General features: G+C 39.2%; 1 protein-coding gene across 1 annotated transcript in view; it reads left to right on the top strand.

Moving 5' to 3' along the window:
* DOCK10 (dedicator of cytokinesis 10) overlaps positions 1 to 27759 on the top strand; it is a 203496-nt gene that overhangs the window by 167511 nt on the left and 8226 nt on the right. The window contains exons 45-53 of the mRNA XM_018555626.1: positions 662 to 877; positions 4817 to 4874; positions 5881 to 5979; positions 7393 to 7499; positions 9924 to 10046; positions 13020 to 13133; positions 22370 to 22516; positions 23708 to 23918; positions 24956 to 25146. Of these exons, the coding sequence (XP_018411128.1) occupies positions 662 to 877; positions 4817 to 4874; positions 5881 to 5979; positions 7393 to 7499; positions 9924 to 10046; positions 13020 to 13133; positions 22370 to 22516; positions 23708 to 23918; positions 24956 to 25146 (1266 nt within the window). The remainder of the gene's footprint in view (positions 1 to 661; positions 878 to 4816; positions 4875 to 5880; positions 5980 to 7392; positions 7500 to 9923; positions 10047 to 13019; positions 13134 to 22369; positions 22517 to 23707; positions 23919 to 24955; positions 25147 to 27759) is intronic.

The raw sequence follows: 27759 nt of genomic DNA on the forward strand, positions 1-27759 counted from the left end.
GGGGGGCTTGCCAAAGTGAGCGCTTTAAATGAACCAGAATACACTCTCAGTTGCAGCAAGACCCCGCAGTCAATGTTCAATATGAAGATCCAGGTGCAGTGTTAAACAAACTCATGGCAAGAACTTGTGGACACTGAGCCTTGTGTATTTTTGTATCAAATGTATCAGACACGTGTAATATTTCGTTTAGCTCTTGTATGATTTTGTCAGCAAAGTTCTCTGCTAACATAGTGGTGTTTACTGTTGCCTTGCAATGGTGGGGTCCATGTGACTGTATGATGCGTGTATATTCCTGTGTTTGCATGGGTCTTTTGTAGGTCCTCAATTTACCTGCTGTAGTTCAAAAGCATACTAGTCATTTAATTGGCTTCCAAATATGTTATTTGAGCACTGTTTGTGTAAACTGCAGTGGAGAGAATTTAGCAATTGTGTCCTTTTCCATATTTTTTTAGTCTTCACAATTGTACAAATTGCAATGACTGAATACATGATTTGTATAGAAAAATGTTTTAACATTTTCTGTAGGATGTTTGTTTAAAACCCAGACAGCAATCACTGAAGGGGATTTTTACAGTTAAGAAAAGCTAAAAGACTCATGTATAGCCTGTCCTAAATAAATGCAGTTTAAAATAAATAGATATGTATGTTTTCTTTTCCCTAGAATACCCTGTTTCCAGCAGAGGTAAAAGATCTAACCAAGAGGATTAGAACAGTTTTAATGGCAACCGCCCAGATGAAGGAACATGAGAAAGATCCAGAGATGCTTGTGGACCTTCAGTACAGCTTGGCAAACTCTTATGCCAGCACACCAGAGCTACGTAGGACCTGGCTGGAGAGCATGGCCAAAATCCATGCCAGAAATGGAGACTTATCAGAGGTAAAACCATCTGCTTTCTCTCTCTTATTTTTTCTTTATTTATTTCTGCATTAGTTACACAGAATCTCTGGGTTACAGGAAACATTCCCATATGTCTCATATAACACTGTAGCTTGTGATATGTCACTGTGTATATTCACCATCTGCACCCACTATATACATTTCATATTTACAGTGAGTTTACTGTCTGGAAAAGAGTTACATTCCAGATGGCAATTTACCATTTCTAAACAGAGTTAAAACATATTGTAACTGTTCATTTAAAGGAAAACAGACATCTCCAGCTATTAACTGATTCATATTATTTAGAAAGTTGAGAGCAGTTACCTTTTACAAGGCATTTCTTTACTAAAAGAGTTGTGTAGTTGTACAGTGATATTATTTTTAAAAAAAGGGGGCCCCTCGAAAGAAGACTTTCTATGTATCTGCCCCGTTACCTGTGCCCTAGATCTGTGCTGTCATCTGAAGAATCTTCTGCCTCGGACACACTTTCATTTATGTCAAAAGCTTGCCTTCTTTGCAAAGCATAAGATCCAAATGCCAGCGCTGATCATCATTGTCCAAAATAGAAGAATGTTTATTAAATATCCAGGAACATACAGTACAAAAGATTAAAATCTTTTGCACTGTGTGTTGCTGGATGTTCCCTGTAAAGCTTGGTCCCACCCTTGACACATTTTGAGCCTCCTTATTAGTCTTTTAATGTGACATGGGACCCCTTGGACCAGTAGGGATGCTTGGGAAGTGAAGCAGGGTATGGTAATCAGAAAATAGCCAAGATATACATATAAACTCAGCTGCCTGCTTTTTTGGGGGGATCTGCTGATCATTGTGACATGTGGTTTGTACTGACACAAATGTCTACTGACATATTTATCATTATATGCTTGACCATGAATTGTCCAGGATTGGAGCAGGTTTACTTTAAATGAGTGTGCTGGTCGCCAGCTTTCCATTTTCATTCGTGAGTAAATAACTGTAGTTTATCTATTCCCGCATTAGTTTCATGGCTCAATTGGTGACCTGAATTGAATAAAGTAACATTTTGTACCTTTGTCCAAGGGAGTTAGCGTGTAAATATACAGCTCTCCTTTCTTCTCGCTTGCCAAGGTGACTACAATTCCCTGGCAGTGTACATCATCTGCTTTTTCCCTTTGAACGCGTGGTTTACCACATGTCAGATTGTATGGGTTTGTTGACTGAGAATAGAAAAAATATCTTGAAAATAATACAACCAAGAAATGATACCAATCAGATCTGAAACACTTATGTGAGAATAAGCCATTGTCTAGACACAAAATAGCCAGTGCTAAATGTCTCTGAGTTCAAGACTCGAAAACAGATGGTTCCAGTTAGGCAGTGCATGGTGCGTTAATGTTCAGGACTGTGCTTCCAACATAAACTTTTCCCTTTTATGGTTGACAACTGGAATATATGACTCTAGAAATTGACTGATTTGTTGTTATATTTCCAACTATGCGTTTTCAACATGTAGTTTCTTACAATTTCCTGTGGTATAACCACGCTTGAAGAAACTTCAACATGGTCCTATGACATGGCAGAAATTAAAGAGAATTTTCGTATGTACTGTGATGTGCCGGAATTAACCATGATTTAACCCTTTTGTAAGCAAAGTTTTTCGAAACTTAGATGCCCAGACCAAGTTAAGCATTGTCAGCATGTGTCAGTTAACTTGACAGGAACTTTATTATTTGTGTTACAGTTTTACAATGGGCCTGAGAACTGGGAACATACACAGTTGTGCCTTCCTGGTTCTCTGCTGCAAGGTTAATTAAAATTGTCATGGCAAGTGGCCTTTTTCATGTGCACTTAAAAAAGATGTATTATAGCCATGAATTTCTGTTTCTGTCTAAACCAGGAATTAAATTCCAGTATCATGGTTCAGTGTAAGTGTAAAGTGCTCTTCGTGTCAGCACAGTATAGCGATATGTTTAGGCAAACACACAAGAGGATTGATTTACTAACAGAGTGAGTTTCACCCTTGCTTGTTTTCCCTTCAGCTACCCAGATTGCTAGGAAATTTCCCCTGAACCTAATTGGATATCTGATGTGAATACTGGGCCGGAAATTCACTGCTATAGTAAATCAGTCCCAAAATATTTGAAGTAGTATTAAACTCTCAAACTTTTTTTTTTATTAATCTAGTTCAAACAATTATACTTTGCCCATAAATACTTTGCCAAGTATTTCTTTACATTTCTGTCCTAGCATTTACATTCATCATGTTTTCAAACAGCTGTCTCTAACTCTCACAGCTTGGCTTCCCTGAACTTCGTGTCCACTACAAGATAACGAGGGACAGAGAAGTCTCCAGAAGCTGTCCATCTACTAGCTTGGAGAAGGGAAAAGGGGGGAGGGGGAAGGAGAGCATGGAGTGTCTTGCCTTGCTGTGCTTGTGTGTTTGTGGAAACACACGCAGCTTAAAAGCACACACAAGAGTAGCTCCATAGGACCCTGCAAGGGAAAGGAGTCACTCTAAATCAGGATATCAGGACCACTGCTCGGGGACCAGCTGATTCAGTAGGAAACTAAAACCTTTAAAAATCATGGAGTTGCATGAATTGTAAATTATGGGGTGGATAGAGGGCATGAAGAGCAGGGTGAGTAGAGAGGGAAAGAGGTGACGATTGCTTATGGATGCTCACAGGTGCCAGCTTCATGCTTATTGGCTGGGAAGCCAGTTTCCCAGCCAATCACAGTTGATCCGGCCAAACAACATGGATCCGGCTACCTGGGCAATCAGGAAGCTGGGCGCCATGTCATTACCCGCCGCCAGGCTTCCTGATTGTCTGGGGAGCCGGCTCCATGCCAGGGGAAGCACCAGTATCGGTACTCGGTATCGGTGAGTACTGAAAGCAAAATATCGGTACTCAATACCGAAAAACCAGTATGGGTGCATCCCTAGTAAAAATATAAAATGTATCTGTGACCAAAACTTTTTTTTTAGTCATTGATAGAGTAGGGAAGGGTTGGAACCCGTGTCCAGTTTCACTGCTATCCACGACCCTGATAGAGATATTTTCTGGGGACAAAGGGAGGGAAAATCTGCAACAAGGAAACAGACAACAACAAAAAGCTGGTTGGAGTTCCATTATGTGCCTACAAATGTAATACTGCCTGTGCTGCTATTTGAAAGTTCACATAACTTCCTGTCTGGTGAAAAGGCTGTCCCAGGACAGTAAGTGAGGTAAAATCTCTCTAATGGAGCCCCAGATAGCAGTAAAACCTAATAGGGTCTATTTATTCTCCACCTCATCCAGAACCATTAACAAATTGGCAATTAATAAACTTCAAATATGGTGGCTAGCAATGTCACACACGTTTGTTATTGTTTAAGTACATGGAAATTCAATCACTAAAATCTTATATAAGCTCTAACACTTTAATGTAATAAAATCATACCTGATCATCCTGCCATGAAGGTCCTTGTTTAGGGACCTCCAGTTATAGGATCCAATGCTCCGTGTATTTCTCCTTATTGTAAGTTGTCACCCTGTCACACAGGTTTACAATGGAAACAACTGGTGGCCACTGAAACAAACAATTTGCAGCCATGGTCCAATGTTGTCACCATCTGGAAACCCACCCTGAGAAATAGTATGCAGCCATCACTTGAGTGCATGCATATAGACAGGAAGTAGTTGCAGGAGAACAGCAGCACTGAAGTGCAACAAAGAATGAGAAAAATGTGAAAATAAATATTTTATAAAACAAAATGTACTGTGACCTCTATCATTTCATAGTATCTCCTTATGTATGATGTTGTCATGTTTGTATTACTTTAAATTTTTTATGTGTAATATTCTGCCTTTAAAAAATACTTTTTTTTAAACTATTATTAATCATTAATTTATCAATTGTTAAAGACAAAGATTAGTGTAAACAAAAGTCTACTGTTATTTTCTAATGTTTTTTCAGGCAGCCATGTGTTACGTTCACATTGCCGCACTGATTGCTGAGTATTTGAAACGGAAAGGTAAGAACTATCTAGATGAGAATATCCACTTAAATTACCCTTTCTTCTCTCTTTACTGCGCTCACGTTAATGACTGGATGTATTATTGTGTCAAAATATAAAAAGAAACTTAACAGATCAAAGAAATGAAAAGAACACATAGGACTGTATAGATCACTCAATTTCTTAATATACATAAACAATACATAAACAATATGTTGTACTTACATGGTTCACTGGAAAATGGGCATGGAAAGATTGCAGCTTGCCATGAATTAGCAGCCTGAATGAGATTGGATGCAGAAGGGAACACTCAGCCATCTATATTGCAGCCAGACAAGTAGAGTGGAGGAGTTGATTAGGCAGAATGATACTTGCTGGAAGCAATATCCAAAACAATGCTGCCATCACGCTTAGAAAAAGGCGCTATCACCACTACTGATGCATTTCAGGGCTCTACTCCTTGCTCAGACCTTGAGGAGAGGCAGAGACCCTAAACAGTACAGACTATGAAAGGGGTTGAGCCTTAGTCATACCATTTTCTTCTTGATAAATATTGACACATGTATACCGTATACATATATAAATTAATACGAGAATATACTTGTGTCTACATTGTAGTTTATAGGATTTAAAATGAGATAACAGTGTAAGCGACCAGGTCTTGCAACCTACAAAGATTACTATTGGTTGCAATACATAAATGATCACATACATGACCACATATAGTCCTGCATTGCAGCTTTTAGTCGATGTATTAAACGGGTTTCTTTGTTTACCTATAGCATTAAATCATTTGGAAGGAAATGTTAGAAAACATGGAATTTCTCCTGCACACGTTTCAATTTAACCATAAATTCACTAAGCAAACTGAAACAGTAGTTTGTTAGACACCTCTTAATGTATAGGTATATTCTTATTAGAAACAAATTTAGATGTTTTACTCTAACCCATTTCAATGATCGTTCCATGCATGCACTAACAATGTTGTACGATAACATTACTCAATCATTATGACCTGCCATAGGTTACTGGAAAAATGAAACCAATCAGACACCAAGCATGCTGCTGGAAGAGGAAAATACTTCTGATTCTAATCAATTACTAATCTCCATCGGTGCAAAGAGTGAGTTCACTAACCCTGCATGTGTCATGTCCATCCTTTCATCAGCTTATTATTTTTAACTTGCTGTTCTAAGGTGAAGGAGATTTGTATCCAGATGAATCATTTTGTTTTTGGTGGATGGTAGTTAGGACATTTATTGTTAAGTATACAGTACTAGACAGCCCTCCTTTTAAAATGTAGCTTTATGTGAATTGTTCTGGTGATTTGCTCTTGATACTCCCATTTTTAAAAATGAAAACTGTTTGATTTTAGTGGGGAATGTCTACATAGGAAGCAGGATCACATGCAGAGGAGAAAGGAGGAGAGACATTTTTCACATGGCTAGGCTTCATTGCTTTCCAATACTGATAACCAGAACAGGGATCTTTTGACACTAGCTGTATAAATAACGTTAAAGGATACCTGTAGTCAGAGAATAAAAAGGATGCCATTGTTGGCCATTTCTGAAAATTAGGGATGCACCGATACCACTTTTTTAAGACCAAGTACGAGTACCGATACTTTTGATCAAGTACTCGCAGATACCAATTACCGATACTTTTTCTTAAAGGGACAGGTCAAATTTTTTCTAAAGCAATACAAACTAATGCTTTAAGGTCACTTTCTTAATATTATGATTCATGAGATGACGAGGAGCATGACGCCGGCTTCCCGGCCAATCAGAATGCCGGGCGCTGCGTCATTACACGGCGCCCGGATTCCGGATTTGCTAGCCACAAGTGACGAGAGAGCATGGAGCCGTTTCCTGGCCAATCAGGAAACCAGTCAGGGTGTAATGAGCTGCCCGGCTTCCTGATACAGGAAGTACTCGTGCTAGGTATCGGAGCATTCGTACTCACCCAAATACTCGGTATCGGCACCGATACCGATACTAGTATCGGTGCATCCCTACTGAAAATGCTAGTTGTCTGGCTACCATGCTGCTTCAATGGCTGCAATACTTTATTAGTCACTAGAACAGATGCAGATCAGGAATTCTTTCTTCACTCTGACTTTCCAATATGTGTGCTTGTTCAAGGTCAATGACTCAGAACGCCAGGCACTTAGCCTTATTAAAAGGAGGTCATGAATAGAAGCCTTCACACAGGTGTGACACAGAACATCATAAACTACGGTAGTTGGCTGCATAGGTATATTTAATAATAAGTCAGATTCATTAAGGTCTGTTTCCTAAACCACTGTACTCCATCTGCAGTGGGCTCTTTGGGTATGGATGGAATACACTTGCTTTTTCAGCTTGCCTCATGTATGTAGATCATTTCTAGCCAGAAAGATAGGAAATTGCTTTGTGTGGGAAAATAACTTCCCTTTAGAAATAATATAATATACTGTGTGTGTGTGTGTGTGTGTGTGTGTGTGTGTGTATATATAAATGGATATAGGTTTGGAGACAACATTCCCTTTCATTTGCAGGTTTGTTTTCCATGGGATGGCCAGCCTTTCAGAGCATTACCCCAAATATTAGGGAAGAAGGTGCAATGAAAGAAGACTCAGGGATGCAGGATACCCCATATAATGAGGTAAGAAAACATCTAATCCCAGCCGCACACTGTAACTGCACCTCCTACTTACTGAGAGTGAGCTTGGAGCAGTGACTACTTTATAACGCACAGGGGCCATTTTTAAGATTTAAACCCTGAGTTTAGTTTCACTTTAAGGTAGGAAGGACAGTGTCAGCATGAATTCAGAGATGATTTGAGGATCTACAGCTGAGTGATACACAAATAGAATACATTTTTGTCAATAGTTAAGATACTTGAATGCATTCTTAAAGCGGACCTTTACACTCAAAAATCAAATTCTACCAATGCATCCCTCTATGTATGCCAATAATAATAACATAGACATGTCAGGTGTAAAATGATGTGATTTTGGAACACTTACACTTGCAGAGCATTCACTTCCTGCTTGGAAGGGCAAAATTAGTTCAGTTGCCAACGCAATGCACACTGGGATTGCCGTGTCATCAGCAGAGCATTACATCTGTAATCTCACATGATCTCAGGGAAAAGCATTTTTCTCCCCTGAGATTATGTGCATGGTCACATGGCCTAGTCACATGTCTAGTCGCATGTGCCAGATTTTCAGGAAGTAAAGGGAGAGCTAGTAATCTGCCATAAGTAAACATGGCCATTGTCAGAAGACTGGGGAAGACAAGAGAAATAAGGAATGCAAAGAATACAAAGCCGACAATTATCTAGAAGTATGTGTTTGTAGATTGCCTTTACTAGGGATGCACCGATACTAGTATCGATATCAGTGCCGATTCCGAGTATTTGGGCAAGTACTCGTACTCACCCAAATGCTCCGATGTCTAGCAATACTAAACATTTCTAAAGTTGTGATTGTTATTATGTTAAAGATATGCGTAAAGTTCCTCTTCAAGATTTAACGCCTGAGTTTAGTGACACTTTAAACTAGTCAACAAGGACAAGTCTTTTTTCACTTGTACAGAGAGAAATTTGCTGAATGTGGTTTCTGGTCTCCTAGGAATGCTTGTTTCCTAGTTCCCTCTTGTACATGGCAACCAAAGTCAGAACATTGGGTCTGCCTACTTGTTCCAGGCCACTGACTCTGGAAATACGGAAAACAATAGATCAACATAATAACCAGGTGCTGTAAAGTGGCCACCTCTCCAAACTCGCTCCCATGATAGACTAGCATCTCAATACAAATTAGTAAACTAAACGTGAGATTGTAGTCCATCACAAGAGTGAGCTTGGAGCTTGGAGCATTACAACACACACAGAAACCATGGGGAACAGAAGTAGCCACCCTCCAGAAGGAAGGACAGTGTCAGCACCAATTCAGAGATGATTTGGGCCTCGTTCACACACAACGCAAGCAAAATTTTATATTGCGTATATATGTGTCTATGTGCGTAAATACGCATATACACCAGCGTATATACAAGCATATATGCGTGCACTATATGCAATCCCAGAATGCATCACTCGTAATGGAATTTTTAATGTGCTGTACATGCGTATGTGCGCGTAAATACGCTGCCTGAACACATCTCCGTTCCATTCTGTTTTTGCGCATATATATGCGCTACGCAAATATACGGCTCCATACGCGGCTGTGTGTATGGAGCCATTTATTTGCATATGGTACAATACGCAATACGCACGTACATGCGTATATGTGCAGCAGCCTTGAGGATCTACAGCGGAGTGATACACAAATAAGATACATTTTTGTTAATAGTTAAGGTACCTAAATGCATTTTTAGGATTTAAAGGGGAACTATGAGGTGAGTGCTTTTCACTCACCTCATAGTTCTAGCCGACCTGTGACAATGAGACTGTCACAGGTCGGCTCAGTAGATCGGGAGGTGAGCGAACACATACCGGGTTCGCTCGCCTCTCGATCCTGTCATGGCTCTCTGCCGTGACAGAGGGAGGGGCTGGATTCCCCTCTCCCCGCTCCAATCTGCCAGCGCTGACTGGCGGAAAGGACGGGGGAGGGGGCGGGTACAGCTGGCTCTGCCTCTAGATAGGCAGAGCCAGCTGTCACTCACGCAGCTGGGCGGATCCCGTCATCTACGTCGGGATCCGCTCCGGCTGCGCCGTCTCAGTATACCGCGAGCTGTAGCTCGCTAAATACTGAGCTTAGGGTAACGGGAGGACGCTAGTTTGTGTCCTGCCGTTACCCTAAGGAGAACTATGGGGAAAAGCCTTAACCCCATAGTTCTCCTTTAACTCCTGAGTTTAATGTCATTTTAAGTTGGTTGGTAAAGTTCCTCTTTAAACCACATAAATGTTGATTATATTATTATTATTGATATTACTTTTAAAACTGTCAGGCTTCATTGTTGCTTGTGGTATTCCCTAGCATTTTTATCCTACGTACTTTATTTGTAAGCACTGCTGGAATACTGTATATTAGTTGTTCATAATGTATCCCATTTTAGAAATCACCATTTGTTTATGTCATTACAGAGTACTCTGGTAGAGCAGCTTGACTTGTGTGTCGACTATCTCTGGAAATCTGAACGATATGAGTTGATTGCTGATGTTAGCAAGCCAGTTATTGCTGTGTTTGAAAAGCAGAGAGACTTCAAGGTAGCTTACCATTTTATTTCTGATATATGGTTTCATACCATGCAATCATCTAACTTGAAAGCACAGTGCAATGTAACGCTGCATGAGAAATTTTAACATGTAGCTGCCCGTATTGTCTGTTTAGTTTTTTTACAATCATTGATATCCCAAACGATACTGTGCTGCATGCTATCATAAGGTCTACAAACTGTATTGGGGCCAAGTACAGGCAACCTGATCTTTTGCCCAAAAAAACATTTGGTCACTTCTAACAGTTCCAGATTCTTGAGTGAGAATGATCACTAAGACAAATAGAGGGTGAATCTCCCCAGCAGGGAAACAGGCAGACATAAATACTTGACAAATGGTCTAACCCTTCCCTACTCTATCAAAAACTAAAATAATTTTTTTGTGTGTTTGCAAGTTTTTGGAAACACAATCTGACTCCTAACTTTCATGTAGTTTTTGCAGATCTTGCAGTTTAACTGGTGACTCACAGATTAATGAAAAACAATTTGTTCTGATTTTAATATGTGTATGCATTATTAAAGCAAAGCACCAGACAACCAGTGTTAGCTATCATTCACATTAGCCGCGCACATGAACACGTTAACATTTTGTTACTCTCTGCTTCCTCTCATTTCCTGTATATTTAAGTGGTAGCAGGCAGAACTGGCGGTGAGGGAATATCTTCAAAATGGGGACAGAGACAAGTATGCAAAATCAGATCATACTGGCTCTGGATGAGTGGCTTGAAAACTAATAAAACCTGAGGATCAGCATGACAGCCTGATAGTGTGTTTGAGTCAAATGTTTGCTGTATTTATTTGGACTATTCAGAAGTGTAAGGTTTATGTTCAGTTGAGGAACATTATTTCCCCTAGTTCTTCTTTTGCCTTAGTTACTGATTGCTGAAGGGAAGACCTGTTCCCCCTCAGAGTTACTATACATGTTACAATCTGACTGTACGTTCAACTTTATATTTAACAAAACTATGTAATATGAGGACCTACCTAATCTATTCAATCAATTAGTATCCAATCAGGCAGGCCCTTGCACTACATAGTTGTTGGTAGATCTAAACTAGATTGTACAATCAGATTGTAACACATGTGGTGTGTGCAGCAATCCCTAAATCACTTACTGCTTCAGCAGAGCACCTGCCTTCTTAAAGTTGAACCTCAGTCACAAAAATGTACATTTAAATATATTCCTGAATAGACACAAAGGATATAAATCCATTCTGTGAGCACCAAATGTCTTTTTAAACCCAGTAATTACCTTGTTAACGCAGCAATGACATCACCCATCAGGCTCCACTCACTACAGGCTGCCTGCAGAGGCAAAGTTTCACACTGCACATTACTACACAGATCTGGAAGAAATAAACAAAACACCCCAATATTCAAAAAAGATTACACATGTCTTTTATGTTTAGACAATATTTCCTTGTCTGGGAATTCAACTTTACGATAGCCTGTTTCATTGTGAATATAGTACTTGATCAGTGGATGTTCTTTATCCCTGCCCTCTTGAGAGCCATTTTAATAAGCAAAATGGTAAAAGCGAGAAAATAAAATCTCACATGGTTCACACTCTTTATAAATGTTTGCTTATAACAAGCACTTTATTAATGGCATGTGTAAGGCTCAACTGGTAGTGGCAGCATTAAACCATGCACGAGGCAGCGACACCCAGGAACAGTCCAGACTGGTTTGTTCTGCACTTTAATTCAGCAAGGCAGCAAACAAACACAGTTCACTGCAGTAGAGCTTTGTACAGTAAGTCCATAGCTTAGAACAAGTATAAACCATCTGCTGGTCCGAGCAACTAATTAATCTCTGGTCAGTTCCTGACTAATAGAGATGTGACCCGCTCAGCCCTGGTAAGAATCCATAGAGCCCTGGTGAGACCCTAGGGAGCCCTGGTGAGACCCTAACCCTAGAGAGCCCTAGTGAGACCCTGGAGAGACCCTAGAGAGCTCTGGTTTAACCAGGGCTCTTTTGGGTCTCATCAGGTCTCTTTGGGGTCTCACCAGGGCTCTGAGGGGTCTGACCAGGCTGATGAGACCGCACATAGCCCTGGTGAGACTCTAAAGAGCCCTGGTGTTGGTGAGACCTCACAGAGCCCTGGCTTAACCAGGGTTCTGTGGGGTCTCACCAGGGATCTGTGGGGTCTCACCAGGGATCTGTGGGGTCTCACCAGGGCTCTGTGGGATCTCACCACCTCACCTAAGGCCTCGCAAACTCTAGAGCCGCCTGTGCCTAATGGGTTCCCCAAAACAAACAGGCAGAACTTGTACCTTTACAGTGTTTTGTTAGCACTCAGCCTTTCCACACAGCAGCAGACTCTCAAAGAAGAGAAAGCCCTCAGCATCAGTCAGCTTGTACATTAAAAGCTTGTGGACTGCTGAGACGAATTCATGAGGTCTGGCAACCAGGTATAATGTGGACTTAGGACTGTAGGCTTCATCCCACCTAAAGCTCTATAAAGCATCCAGGACCCAGGACAGAATTTATTAAGATCTAAGAAAACAAAACGTTTGTTTTTTCATAAAAGACACAAATCCTGGAGACCAGTACCGTGTGTAGGTGACACATAAATACCATTCCAAACACATATACAACCCTGCCAACCAGTTCCTCACAGATGGTATTATCGTAACTAACAGAAAGACGGCTAAGGGCAATCTAAGGTTTATTTTTATTTTTTTATTAGATGTTTCTATGATTGAATCCAGGGCTTATAGTTTACCATTCTAATCCGAAGCTGCTTTATGTTGGAGTACAGCTCTGTCCATCATTTTCATATATGATTGCACAATGTATACATGCCTTTTATAAGCCTGCTCATGAGATGTTTTCATTATTTACTTTAAATATTTTTCTTGATCAGCACAATATACTTTCTGTAGTAAATGTAAAGTGGCTGTTATAAAGCAGCAATGTGGAACACATATTGAATAATTGACACTTTCTGCTAACCTGATTTCAGAGGCTGTCGGAGCTCTATTACCGCATTCACCGATCCTATCTGAAAATTGCAGAGGTGGTAAACACAGAGAAAAGACTGTTTGGACGTTATTATCGAGTTGCTTTTTACGGCCAGGTAAATTGAAGGTTGGGCTATTACTGCATAGCACTACACCACGTTTCAAAAATTGCAGCTTGTATGTTGGTATAAGGCAGCCATTTTCAACCTTTTTACCAAGGAGGAACCCTTCTTATAATTTTCAAGTCCAAGAGAACCATTGCTAAAAATAATTATATCTACACTTCACAGTGCATTAGCATGATGAGTAAGTTGTAGATATAATAATAAATACAATTATATAGAATCTGCCTTACTTAGCTTATTGGACACCCAGAAGCTATCATTTTTAAACCCCAGCCCACCCTCACCACACACACACATCCTTCTCTATACAACAAAATTATTTGTTGTGTTCTTTTGGTGGCCAGTGAAGAACCTCCTTACATTAGTGGTTAGTGTGGTGTTCCTTTATAATAGTGGCCAGTGTTAAAGGTCCCCCTTACACTGGTGGTGAGCTAGAAGAATGTCCCTTACATTGATGAACAGTGGCAAGAATGTCTTTTACATTGATGGTTAGTGGCAAGAATGTCCCTTACATTGATGTTTAGTGAGCCGAATGCCCCTTACATTGATGGTTAGTGGCAAGAATGTTCCTTACATTGATGGTTAGTGGAAAGAATGCCCCTTACATTGCTGTTTAGTGGGAGGAATGCCCCTTACATTGATGTTTAGTGGCAAGAATGTGCCTTACATTGATGGTTAGTGGCAGAATGTCCCTTACATTGAGGGTTAGTGGCAAGAATTGCCCTTACATTGATGCTTAGTGGCAAGAAATTCCCTTACATTGATGTTTAGTGGGAGGAATGTTCCTTACATTGATCGTTAGTGAAAAGAATGCCCCTTGCTTTGATGTTTAGTGGGATGAATGTCCCTTACATTGATGGTTAGTGGCAAAAATGTCCCCTACATTGATGGTTAGTGGGAAGAATGCCCCTTACATTAATAGTTGGTGGAAGAGGGTCCCTTCCATTGGTGGCTAATGGGAAGAATGTTACCCTTACAGACAGCTAAAAAGATCATTGGTGAAATTGGTTCCTTACCTGAGAGAGTAGAGGCTCCAATGGCCCCACACTGCTGACATGTGACAATGGTGCTGAAACTAGGTTGGCACCTTCAGGTGGAAGATCAGTGTGATGCTGCTCCCTTCTTCAAGAACCCCTAGAAATCTTTGGAGGTACTTTAGTTGAGTAAGGCTGGTAGAATGCTTGTATCACTAGACAAAATGGGGAGTGCAGAGTTCAGAAACCTGTAGAATTGGAATTCATCTATCAATGGTCATAAGATCAGTTGGTATAGGTTATTGTAGATTGCACATCAGCACTGCTCTTTGCTTACTGGCTTATTAAACAATATTCTCTGTGTTTCTATATATATTTCAGTCATTGAGCCATGGGGAAAATCCTACCTATATCATTGTTAGAAGTCACTCCTCTGCCAGCTATACAAACTGAATGGTTATAGAATATGGACCACAGCCCAGACTTGTTGTTCATTACACTTTCATGAATATATATATTGACAGCTGCATTGTTTCCTTACAAAATTCATGGCAAAATCATGTGACTGGCAGCCCATACATCTTTTACGATTTTATATGAATTTTTAATTTTTCATTATACATAAAACATCAGCCGATTTTGTAAGAATATTATATGAATATTTATGCACAGATATTCTGTGAAGAAATGCTCCCTTTAGTGTAGCACTAACAAATGCAATATGCTTTATACAAAGCAACAAACACTCCTCACATTTATCATTGTAGGGGTGGGAAATAACATCAATATACGTATATACAAATATTAAGGGTTTTTTTAGAAGAGGAACTGAACTCTGGAAGCTGTGCCCAAAAAATACCAGACAGAGGGCAAAGGACCAGTCACCAGTATTGCCTGTGGTTTCCCTGCAGATGATTGTTTGCTGTTACTGACTCACCACTCCTTGTTTTGCACTGTTTATATGTGTGGAGGAAGCCATCTTGGTAGAGAGTGGAGGCAGATGAAGCAGTGCCCTAGATGTCACACAGCAGATATACAGCTATGAGGCTGAATACACAGATGTACGTAGGCACACTCACATACCAGGAAGAGCACTTCTATTATTCCAGAATGGGTACATTTTCAGGCTTAAGCTTACTCTGGTAAGGGGGAGTGTAGGAAACGAAGACACTTTCTTCCAATGATAAAAGTTTTTGTGTATTTTTGAAAGTGGTATGCTTAATATTTACCTTTGCCTTATGTACCTTCATATTTCTTGCCTATTGCCGTGGCAAAGCCAACAGAGCAACCTGTAGAGCAGCCAGGTATCACAGACTCTTCTGTCATTCAGGACACAACTTAATGAAGAAATATATGGTACTTAATTAGTACATGGCTTGAGCTCATACTTCAAAAATACCCAAAACACTTCATGTGCTTGGGTAGAAATGGGTCAATGCCTTCCCTAAAAACCTAATTTACACAAAATTATTTTCTCCAAGACTATAGGTAAATATGTGCTTTAGTTTCACAACACATGGAAGTATGACCTCATCCTACTCCATACAGTGGAGTAAAGAGGGAATAGAAGCCATGCCGATTTCCATTGCTGTCTGTGCTCCCGTTAGGGAGATCCACCCCGCTATTTGGCCTGGTTTTAAGTTAAATAAAATCCCACATTTTGGGTTGTCATCAGGACAGGAGCAGATGGTATATCTTCCAATGGGGACATTAGTTCTGTTGACCACCAGGGATTTCTCTCACTTTGGGGGGAACAGATGGCAAAAAAGCCTACGGGGTTATGACCCTCCCTTACTTTATCCAAAACTAAAGAAAAAATGGCTTTAGTTCTACTTTAACTTAACTTAGAAATATTCCTATGGCAATTTTAGGAAACCAGTACTCCAGTGCTGAAAGACAACCATGCTTACTACTAAGCTGTGGTGCTTCCTAAAATTAACATAAATCAATTTTTGCTGAATTCTGATGTTCTCCATAAAATATAGCTCTTGGCCAATGGATCTCAAGGTATTTATTGTAAACAAATCCTTGCTTATCCAGTGTATATTAGATCTTCAATTCAAAGCTGCTGGATTTCTCACATGGGTAAAGTAAAGCAGCCTGAAAGTCAAAATCCAAGTGTTCTGGAGATGGTGCAGTAAGGTAAATATAGGCAATTTCCCAAGACACATAGTAAAAGGTGAAAATAAAACAGATTTTCTGCTCTAGCTGATCTGTAGAAAAGAAATATCTGGCTTGTTGAGGCTAAATTAAATGTGGCATATATAATCCCCGAAAGGGAGAGCAGAGCTGTTTTCATACATTACTGCTCCCAGGTATCAGCATTTAAGATTGTCAGTGGCCAAGTTTTAGTCAATCATGGATTTAGGCTAACTGTCAGAAAAGCCAGTGGATTTTTGGCCCACTAGACGTTCCTGAATTCTGAACCGGGGATTGCAGAAACTGTTATGACTTTTACAATCCCTCTAATATACCGATTCAATCTTAATGCATGCATTTGCTCTTTTTTTCCGTCTGATCCTATTGAAGGCTGTGGTAAGTGGCTTATTTCTGTTTGTCTCTTTCTTTACTACTCACAGTCAGTGACAGCTGTTCTTTCATGATGTGTTGCATCTAATTTATAAATATGAGCTAAAATATTCATTTGTCTCTTTGAGAGTGTTGTGTTCATTCGTGTCTGGTCTCATAACAGCTTAACAGCTTCAAGGGTTAAGCATCACTGTTTACTTAGTGCTGTATCATTATATAGAAACCAATGTATTATGTATTGGCTTAAGTAGGATTTGGTGCCCTGGAGGTTTTATCATATGTGAAGTAGGTAACAGTCTGCATTTCTTATAGTATACGCCATTGACTGTGTTTGCATGAAAAGTTCATATATTCATCACATTACTCCAAGAGGTCCTGTTATATCAGAAAACCTCGGTAACTCAACTAAGAGTCAAGGTTTCTATATCGTAGAGGGCAGGGCCCAACTCAGGTGGCATCTCTTTGGGTCACATGGGGGGAAGCAGGCAGAGTTTATCATGGCTGCTCTGCTGCACAATGTTTGCAGTGTGCCTGCCTCCCCCTTTTGGGCCAGAGCATAGCAGGTTGTTAAGAGCCAGGCAGGAAGATGTGTAAGGGCCATAAACATCCCTCTGCCCCACTCTTAGCAACCTGGGACACACTAGCTGGCATCCTCCCAGCAAGATGTCACTGGTTGCTAGGAGCTTGTCAGGATGCCGGTCAGAGTGTCCCAGGTTGCTAAGAGCTGGACAGGGAGATGCAGAGGCTTTGCACATCTCCCTTCCCAGCTCTTTGTGGCATCACTCTCCACAAGCACCACCCCGCCCTCCTCCATTGATTTTGTACCATCCAGCAACACTTAGCCCCCTCCAACCCCACCCCCCACTGCCTCTGGTAGAAGGCAATTGCCTGAGTCTCTGAGCCACTCGCCCAGCTGCCTTCAGCAAAGTGCCAGCACAATGGTGGCAGAGCTTTATTATATCAGGTCATAAAGTGTATTCATACACTGTATTGACGTTTCCCAATGCATTTAGGATACTCATTTTAAACTTTACTTACAGTAAGCTTTAAATATTTGGCTAATGAAAAGTTGAATCTTAATAAAATACAAAACCAGAAATCAATATGTATTCATCAAATCGTACAAAATATAAAATGCATAGGAACCTATTAAATGCTACTAAGAGAATTAATTAGCCAATTTACTCATCCAAAACAATACATATAAATGTCATGCACCAATATACATACACCCTAATAGTATTATTTAAATCAAATAGCTTTACGAAGCAATGGTTACACTTTTCACAGTGTATCACATCATTAAATTTAATAGGAGTAATGTTCAATTGGAAGTAGTATTCCAACTTAATATTGTTAAGCAATTCTTGTGTAAACATTGGAGTACAATTATATGTACTAAACCTAATGATCCAAGATGAGAAACATTAGTAATAGGAAATCAATGGTCAATAAAAACATTTAATCCTGAAATATTTGTGTATCAAGTGTTTTTTCAGAGGACTTTCGAGGGAAACCAAGTAGAAAATAGGTACCAAGAACCAAAATAGGTACCAAGAACAAAATGAATCAGGGATATCCTGGTGTGGTTTAAAATTATCTTTTTATAGGGTACTACCTTATTTAGTACATGGCTTCAGAAGGTATCAGATTTACCATATAAAACCTAATGATATGTACTTGTTGGGTCAACCCCAAGATAGATTCTATCATTCATTGACCATAGATCCCAAAGGCCTCAGATTTCATAACCGTCTCAAAGTAAATGATACAAAGCGTGTTAGGTAGTGTTACACTTGGGGCATCTGGGAGAGTTATTACTATTAGGATTATCTACAGTTGGTGGGTATGCTGTTAGCATATTAAGAGGCAACATGTTTGTGATTTATGATAACTCACAGGCCTTATTTACACATTTAACATTTAAAGTGTACCTTTCATGAAAAATAAATACAACTGTCAACAGTATTGACATTTATTGTCAATTGATACAACAATGTCTACTTACCTGTATCTCTGCCTTTCTGTTTTATAATTAATACACCCTCTGCTACATCCTCTTTGCTCAAGGAGACCCTATTTGGACAGGTTACAGTAAAAGAGGATGTAGCAGAGGGTGTACTAATTGTATTAATAGCAAGGAAGTCTTTGCCTTGGTTGTGTTTCAGGGAGTGGCAGATTCCATCAGGGGCTTCTCTGACAGGTATTTTGCTTAACAGTTTTGGAGGCTACAGTCTAAATGAGATACAAATGAAAAAATGAATTATAGGAAACTGTTGGCCCACTTTAAAGTACATATATGAAGGACCCTAATCAGCACCTTCTCAGATGACATTTAGAAGAAGGTATCAGTATATAAACTGGCATACCTATTCTGCCTTTTATGTACATCAGAACAACAGCTAGTTAAGAAACTTGGTAAAACACCCAAATATTAATTAATTACTCACTTTAGGGCTTGAGGGCCAAAGGAGATTTTTTCTTATTGTTTTCCTATTTTCATTCATGGAGAACCTCTTATAATAAGAACCCTGCTTATACAGGATTGCTATAGAGATTTTAAGCTCAGTAATGAAATACCCCAGATAATAATAACGGGGATCTACAATTAATGGAAGTGCTCCTTATTGAGCACAGAGATTTACTAAATGTGTGGGCAATCTCTGTGCAGTGAGGTTAATCCTTCCCTTTTCTTATTGGCAAGAGAGTACATCAAAAAAAGTGTATCACCAATAGGGCTGCAACAACTAATCGATAATAATTATGAGAATAGTTGGCAACTATTCCCATTATCTATTAGTTGGGTGGTGTGTGAGAGAGAGAGAGGTTTTTTTTAATGCAACCAATTGATTAATCAAAAATATAATCGGGCAACTAATCGATTATTAAAAAATAATCGTTAGCTGCAGCCCTAATCACTAACCATGTGTTTTTGGGGGTTGGCATAAAGTATTATCTCCATGCCTTCTGATGTTTGCACCTCTGTTACCTCTGTTACTTTGCAGTTGCTTTACATTATCGTTTTTCTTCCTAGAGCGAATACACAATGCTTTGCCACAAGATGGCTCTGTTGCCCAATTTAGAAGATTACATTCATCATTGTAGATTGTTTATGCTGCATTCCGATGCACACTTGCTATAAACTGATCGGTGTGATCACTAATTTTAAGTGGCAAAGCAGTATTTGTACTTGTTTATGATGATCTTTGAGTAAAAAGTAAATTATTAATGCTCTCATAGACTTTTTATTTTTCTAGTGCAATATTTCTGGGCATCTGGCTTGTTGATTTTTTTTCAAGGAATACAAAACCAAATGTATCATATTTTCTCTACTACACATCAGTGAAATTAAGACAATAAAGTCCATACCCTAGAAGTGTAGCTAATATGGAGCATACATGAATATGTAGATGGCAACTGGCCACAATACAAGTGTCAGAACTGATAAAACTCTGGCAGTTGCTAAAATCATGCTGGGCAAAACATCAGTCATAAAATGTGAATTATATTTTAGTCATTGTTCTGTCTTATGTTGCCAAATATTTTTATATTTTTACGTTTAATTGGCATAATGGTGTGATGTCGAATAGGCTCTGGAAGTATATTTTGGCTGAGCCCAAAATATATTTGGAGTGTTGCAATTGAAAAAACATATTCAAAGCTCATATGTCGGGTCTAAATAAATGCAGCATGGTGATAGAAGAAGAGGACCTGCCATGTAAATTGGCTATTATATAGGGAGCTTCTTAGCCCCAGATGTAATAGCAATAAAGTTGTGTGTCAAAAAAAAAAAGTAATACAAAAATTAAAGAATCATAAAAAAATAAAGCATAAATTTTTTTTAAACGAAAACAATTTTTTTAAGTCCCCGCCCACCACATACACCCTCAGATATGCGTCGGGTGCTCCTGCGTGCGAAAACGCCGATTGCGCCTATTGTGCCACACATGTTACATATCGCCGCAAACGTCGGAGTGAGAGCAATAATTTTAGGGCCATCAATCACCGATAACTCTAAACTGATGAGCAGTAAAAGCGTTTTAAGCGTCGCCTAGGGGCGTTTTTTGCGATTTTAAGGCTTGACATGTACATATAGGAAATAATAAATGTTTTATAACATAGTGTAGGGAAACTTTTTTTTTTTCTTTTACTTTTTTCATTATATAGTAAAAAAAATAACCCCGAGGTGATTATATACCTCCAAACACAGTGTGAATATGTCCACAATTACCCCACAGCAAAGAGAAAATGCAAACTATACCTATGGCCAGTGGTCTCTTCAAAAGACTGTACAAGGGAGGTTAACTTAAATAACTTTTAAAAGTTAAAGTGTTTATAAACAAATAATTTCTCTTATGTTCCCCCTTTTGGTCTGTTAAACATTCCACTGAAAGTGGAAGTTATTAACTCACAAGATTTATGTTAGGATCAGTTATTTTTTGCACTTACTGTATTGAACAAATATACCAAATAATTTTCAATGGTATATTTAAAAGCCCTAAAACACTCAGGTCCCTCCTCCATCCCACATAGGTAGGATGGAGGAGGGACCGGAAGAAGAAAGTTCATTTCCTCCTCTGCTGATTGACAGCAGGCGGGTGCAATAGCCAGCCTGCTGTTGGCTATTGCGATTTAAAATAGTCAATAGTAGGCTGGCTATTGCTCCCAGCCACTAGATGGAAGACTTGTCACTGGCTTTCTACCGCTGGCGACAAGGGACATGGGGTTTGTATCCCAGCTGTGCTCTGAATGGGCAGAAGCAGAATCAACTAATCAATAATGAGAATCGTTGACGTTACTTATTATCGATTATCATCTATTAAATTGATTAGCCCTAAATATAATAGGCTATGGAGAATAGTGGCATATTTATAAGGCAGTTAATCTGACATTCAGCAAACATTTACTACAGGTGAATGTACCTGGTGCATGTGTTTTAAATTAGTGATGTATTCACCACCAGAGAATGTTTGGTGATAGTCACACTTACTGCTTTATAAATCGACTCCTTAGTGGGTGGTTGGATGTATAGGTATAGTCTGGCTAAACTTAGAGGGAAACTGTCTACAGAGTTTTGTAGAGCACTCCATAGACTTGTATGCTAAGTTTATGTGACTAGACAAAATAGACAGACACCACCCACTGGCTTTTTATATCTTTTGAGAACTTTACTAAACAGTTTGGAAAGAAAGGGCATTTTAAAGAATTCTCTCATCTCTCCGTGAATATGTCCAAATCTATACCTGTCTCGGTTATTTTTTGTATTTTTAAGAACTGGAAAGTTGGGAAGTATTATACCTTATAGAAGCAAAGTTTGGTTTACCAAGTGTCTGTATCCATATATAATCACCACAGCTTGTTGCTTGTGATGGATAATCTACTCCACCTGTGGAACAAAACTGGTGACTGGTGTTGGAAATGCTCAAAAAACTTCTAAGAAAATGTGTTTCCAATTTCATGTAAAAGTTTATCCTAGGCCATTATTACTGTTATTACAGAATCTCAGTGATACCGCTTCTCCCTGTATTCAGCTTCAACATAATTTTCCACCATCCATTAATAATTCTATTTCTAATGCATCAAAGGCTTTGCTTGCACATGTGTACTTGCTGTAGGGTGTGTGATAAACTCATTAAGTGTCTAACAGTTCATGGTGTGGCTGTGGGGGATGAATCCCTTAGTATTTCTTAGTATACTTCTATATAACGATCCTCTCTTTTGTAGGGTTTCTTTGAAGAAGAAGAAGGAAAAGAGTACATCTATAAAGAACCCAAATTAACAGGGTTGTCAGAGATTTCACAGAGGTTGCTCAAGCTCTATACTGATAAGTTTGGAGCGGACAATGTAAAGATCATTCAGGACTCCAACAAGGTTTGTGTGCTCCTTGCCCCTAAAGCTAGGTGGCAGATCAAGAAAGGATCAAGAAATGAATATAAATATTAGCTGTGCTGATCTCAGGCACATTTCACTGGTAGCTGCAGTATTAAGCAATCAGATTTTACTGTTACTGCATACAACCAGTGAAAAAACACCACAATGGGTTGTGGTGTTAGTACTTAGCACATTGTTAGTGAAACCTGAGAAATATCTCAGATTTCTGTACGATCAGTTATGTTTCCCAACTACATTATTATGAGTCTATAATATTTGCTCATTTGATTGATCCTGCAAAGAGAAGGTGTTTTTCCAGTCAGTGCACTTTTGAAATGTTATTGTAGCATTAAATTTGAAAAAAAAAACATTAATATGATTTTCACATTTTACAAGTTTTCTGTTTTATAAATTTGCTATTGTATTAGAGATTTTTAAGATCAGCCACTAGAGGGATAAACCTTCATCTTTGATGGAGCAATCTATTCAAGACCCTTATGGAAACTTTGACCATATACACTTTTTCAGTTTATGTCCCCAGTGACTTGCGTATAGATGCTGTAAAACCTCTTGCTCTTCTTCTCTCAGTCTATGCATCCGCAGACTTCCAGGGGGTGCATTGTTTTCAATTAATCTGGCTGACTAATCAAGGCTAGTTACCTAATATAGTGGAAAATGTTCACTCAAAAAAAGGAGTGAATATTCACTTCAATTATTCAATCATGTGCAGTTGGAATAAACAGGAGTTTGTTCAATCAGACCATTATCTTTGAGGGTGACATGAACCCAATGCCTAGGGGTACATCATCCCGCCTCCCTGCACTCACATACAGTGATGTTTGTAATGGTGCTGATGCCATTACCTCATCAACGTTTCTTCCATTATTAAGTACTGATAAGTCTTCCAGAAGAGTCAAAGAGAAATTGGACCCCGTGCATCACATTACTGGCCTAAAGACATCTGAAAGATAAGTATACAAAAAGATTATCAAAAAGTACATGCGGGGGGATCTGTACTGGGCGATGTGGGAAGTGGGCCTGGAGTTGAGCTTAAGCTTATGTTGATAAATGAGGCTGCATGAGCTTCACTTCAAAAAACATTTTGGGAAAAATCTGTACAGAGTTATTACTGTATCTAAATACAGCAAAGCTTGAGATACATGGAATGATAACACTTAATTGTTTCTGTAGGTGAATCCCAAAGATCTAGATCCTAAGTTTGCTTACTTTCAAGTCACATATGTCACACCTTACTTTGATGAGAAAGACCTCGAAGACAGAAAGACAGATTTTGAGAGGCATCATAATATCAGCCGGTTTGTGTTTGAGACTCCATTTACGCTATCAGGGAAGAAACATGGTGGAGTGGAGGAACAATGCAAGAGGCGTACAGTGTTGACCAGTAAGTAATTGATATACTAATAACGTTTTTTTCTTTTTCAAAGAATACTAAAGTAAAGTCAAGGTGCTCCCAAACCCTCTTTATGTCTATTTTGCAATTATTTTTCCCCAATTACATATGACTCATTTTTCTAGCCACAAATATCTTGACTTTTAATTTTTCACGTACAGTACAAGCAAAAATTAACACTCATTTTCAAAAACTTAGCTCAACAAAATCAATAAATCTGTTTTAAGTATATGCTGGAGGGTTGGATCAGAAACTGGATTCTTACATGGACTCTTAACAGTAAGAAGTCTACATATGTGTTCCCAGCTCCTCCCACTTATCAAAAGGAGGGCTTATGGGTGGGAAACCTTATGGTAATAGAACCATAAGTTTTGATGGCGAGACCTTGTTATTGAACGTGTTGAGTACATTGTCCAGATTTCCTCTTTAGTTTTTCGTTAGGTCCCTTATAAGTGATCGCCTTTCACCATCAGGAGGAGCTGCAGATGAAACATACAGATGTCTGTCTCAAGAAACCCCGGGATCTGTGGGAGTTGAGAGTCACTCTGTTATTGCACATGATGCTTCAGTCCACAATATTTCCATTCCCAATCACCTCTAAATAATTATATTAAGCCAATTTTTTTTATTGGAAGTTTTAACCATTCCCTGCTTTATCAAAACCTGTCGTTTTTTTTTTTGTTTTTTTTGCTGTCTCTGTCCAATCGGGGATAATTGTCTTCACTTTCTGTTCCATAGACACAAAATAAAAAGGGATATCCCCTCTTAGTTATCACTTTCACAAGTGTTCTCACTGAGAGATTTCTCCTTTTTTCCTGTTCTAGTGACACAGACAGCAATAAAAACCTGGCTATCCAGATTATTCATTCCCTACTCCATCCAAAATTTAAAAAAAAAACAAATATTGACTTTCAATACAATTTGTTACTTGGCAGTGATGGGTAGAATAGAGGATACAATATAGTGTCATTACAACAGTCCTTACTCATATAAACTAATTCCATCCCACTGTTTTCTCTTCTACACAGCCAGTCACTCATTTCCATATGTGAAAAAGCGGATCCAAGTTGTACGCCAAACAAGCACAGAGCTTAATCCCATTGAAGTGGCCATAGATGAAATGTCCAAAAAAGTTCAGGAGTTGCAGCAGCTTTGCACTATGGATGATGTGGATATGATAAGACTGCAGCTGAAGCTTCAAGGGAGCGTTAGTGTCAAGGTGAGATCAGCCGAGTTCTGTTCACTGGAGAAATGGTGATTATAGGGACAGTCTGAATGTCAAGTACGGCTTTGTGCTACAACTACTTGGCAGGTCACTTTGGCTTTGGAAAATATATTTCTGACCTCCAAGTCCCTATTCATGCATATAAATGTGGCTACCTCTGTGACATCTAATCCCAAAGCACATGTAGCCTAAACAGAAGATTGCACATTGCATAAACTGTGCCTGCGCAAAGGTTTAAAGTGACCACACATAAAACTATTTATGTACTGCTATTGATAACTATCCATGTATTAAAACAAGGACCAAATAATCTCTATGTTGCTTCATTGCAGTTAGCTACGGTGCCCTAATGGGTTAATTGATAAAAGTTATACACCGAGTGGATGTTGTTTGATGGCACTAGCACCCTTAACTGGTGCTGACAAGGATAGGAAATTCCTATATTCGACAGTGCCATCTAGGGGAGCTGGTGCCATGCGCACCCCATAGTGAACACCTTTTGAAATGTCCTAAATTTGATTCATTACAGTCAGAAAGAACTCTAAAAACTCCATAAAAATATATGACATTATGCCTGTGTATGTCAAAGTACAGTTTTTCAGTATCCTATAGCAACCAGATGTCAGCAGTTTAATGACCTGAGACCAATGAATAGAGTTTTAACTGGTTGCAAATAATTATTTTACTTTGCACTTGTTCTTTTATTATAATTATATAACGCTTTGTTTTCATATACGGAGTAGTACATCATAATGTATACTTTGTATACAGGTGAATAGGATCTATAGAATATAATATCTTCATCCCTATCTGTTCAGGCATTATCTAATCATTCACCTTACTGTGAGTGAAAATAGGCTGGCTATAAACGGCCATATAGCTCCCCAATCTGCAAGCCCAATGTGTTATTCAAGCAAGGGTTGGCTGTTTAGGGATAATTCTCGAGGCATTCAAGAATAATCAGCGCATCCAAAGTCTGAAGTACTGGTTTTTGCATATGGAGATTTTTCAGCCTGAGAAGACATTTACTGCACACACAGCTTCAGTCTGTCTGGCAAGTCGTGCAAGGAACTGGCAGGCAGATATCTCCTACCTGTCATTCTTGGGGAGATAATTGCCTTGTTATGGCAAGCTATAAACATCACTTCCAGGGGAAAAGTATGATACCACATAATGGAAAATGAAATAGTAAGTGTAAGAGAAAGCTGACATTGTTTGAATATCCATTTTTTGTAGTACTTAATTTTTATTTTCGTTAATGTTTAAATGAGCTCAGTAACATCGTAAACCTTTCTTGAGCCTAAATAGAAAGCAGAGGGAGGTCCAGGGTACGCAAAAGCCTAATGTATAAAGCAACTTAGTCACCAAAATGTAAGATGTAATCAAGGAATGACAGTGCCTGGCTAGTCCTTACCTGCATTTTGCTAAAACAATGTAGTGGCCTTATGTCACCATTGCAGTTCTGTTGCCGGCAACAAATTGCCAGTGACAGGATCTCTACGCTGTGTAAAACTACTTACCTCCTTTGCAGGTCAGAACACAGCAGATCTTCATGCACAATAGATGAAGATTTTGCCATCTCCTGTGCTCCTGTGGCTGCCAAGTTGCCGTGAGCCATAGGTTTGCTTGTGTGACATGGGCCTTCATGTTTTGACATCTGTCAGCTCTGTCAGCTGTAGACTTGAGCCAGTACTGTGGGCTGTTTTAGGCTCTTGTCCAGTTTAGAGCTACCAAACTAAGTAACTATGGCACACTTCTGCAATTCCTCAAGCTATCCTGCAAGCTAGAATCTTTGGTTTATTAATTTTTCCACAGCCCATACACAACCACACATACACCAGACACACGACTTGCCACTTACCTGCAGTTTTCAGCTGACTAGTATGTTAGATAGTTCTACACACACTCGCAGATCCTTGTCTGGCAGATCTGCTACCATGCATACACACAGACATCCCTGTCGGGCAGATCTGCTTGATTACCAATGAATTTACACCAAACATACAGACACTTGTATAACTTTAAAAACTCTAAAACTTCAGTAAATTATTTAGCATCGCACAAAGTACAAATAAATATATGTGCAAAAAAACCCCAAACCGTTCTTTTTATATAACATCCACAATGTGCCAAAAGCCAAAGTGCAAACAATCCAACAAGTACGTCTTTCCCTGTGCTTTACCAGGCCCACTAGGTAATAAACTCAATGTTGTGTGACCACTTTTTTAAAAGGTAGGTCAAAATGTGCAGAAAAATTCTCCAGGCCCGATCATTCAGAATTCCTCCTCATATTTTTCTCAGTATGTCCACCATCCAAAACACCCAATGTAAGAAAACTGATTGCGCAGAATCTTCTCCCAGGAATCAATGCTCGGACTCCATTCTCAATACATGTGTGCCAGATTCATCATCCCATTCATATGAGGCAAAGAGAAGAGACTCATAGAGTAAACTTTACTCCTTTATTAAAACCAAAGCGTTAAAGCATTCAATATACTCGCACAGTAAAGTGCGGAAACCCCACACTGGGTACAGATAGCCAGATGTTTGAAGAGAGCGCCCACTAGCACATAGACGTGCGCTGTCAGTCCACTGCAATACTCTGTG

This window comes from Nanorana parkeri, unplaced genomic scaffold, assembly GCF_000935625.1.
Source record: "Nanorana parkeri isolate BGI_ZX_2015 unplaced genomic scaffold, ASM93562v1 scaffold205, whole genome shotgun sequence".
Classification (NCBI taxonomy): Eukaryota; Metazoa; Chordata; class Amphibia; order Anura; family Dicroglossidae; genus Nanorana; species Nanorana parkeri.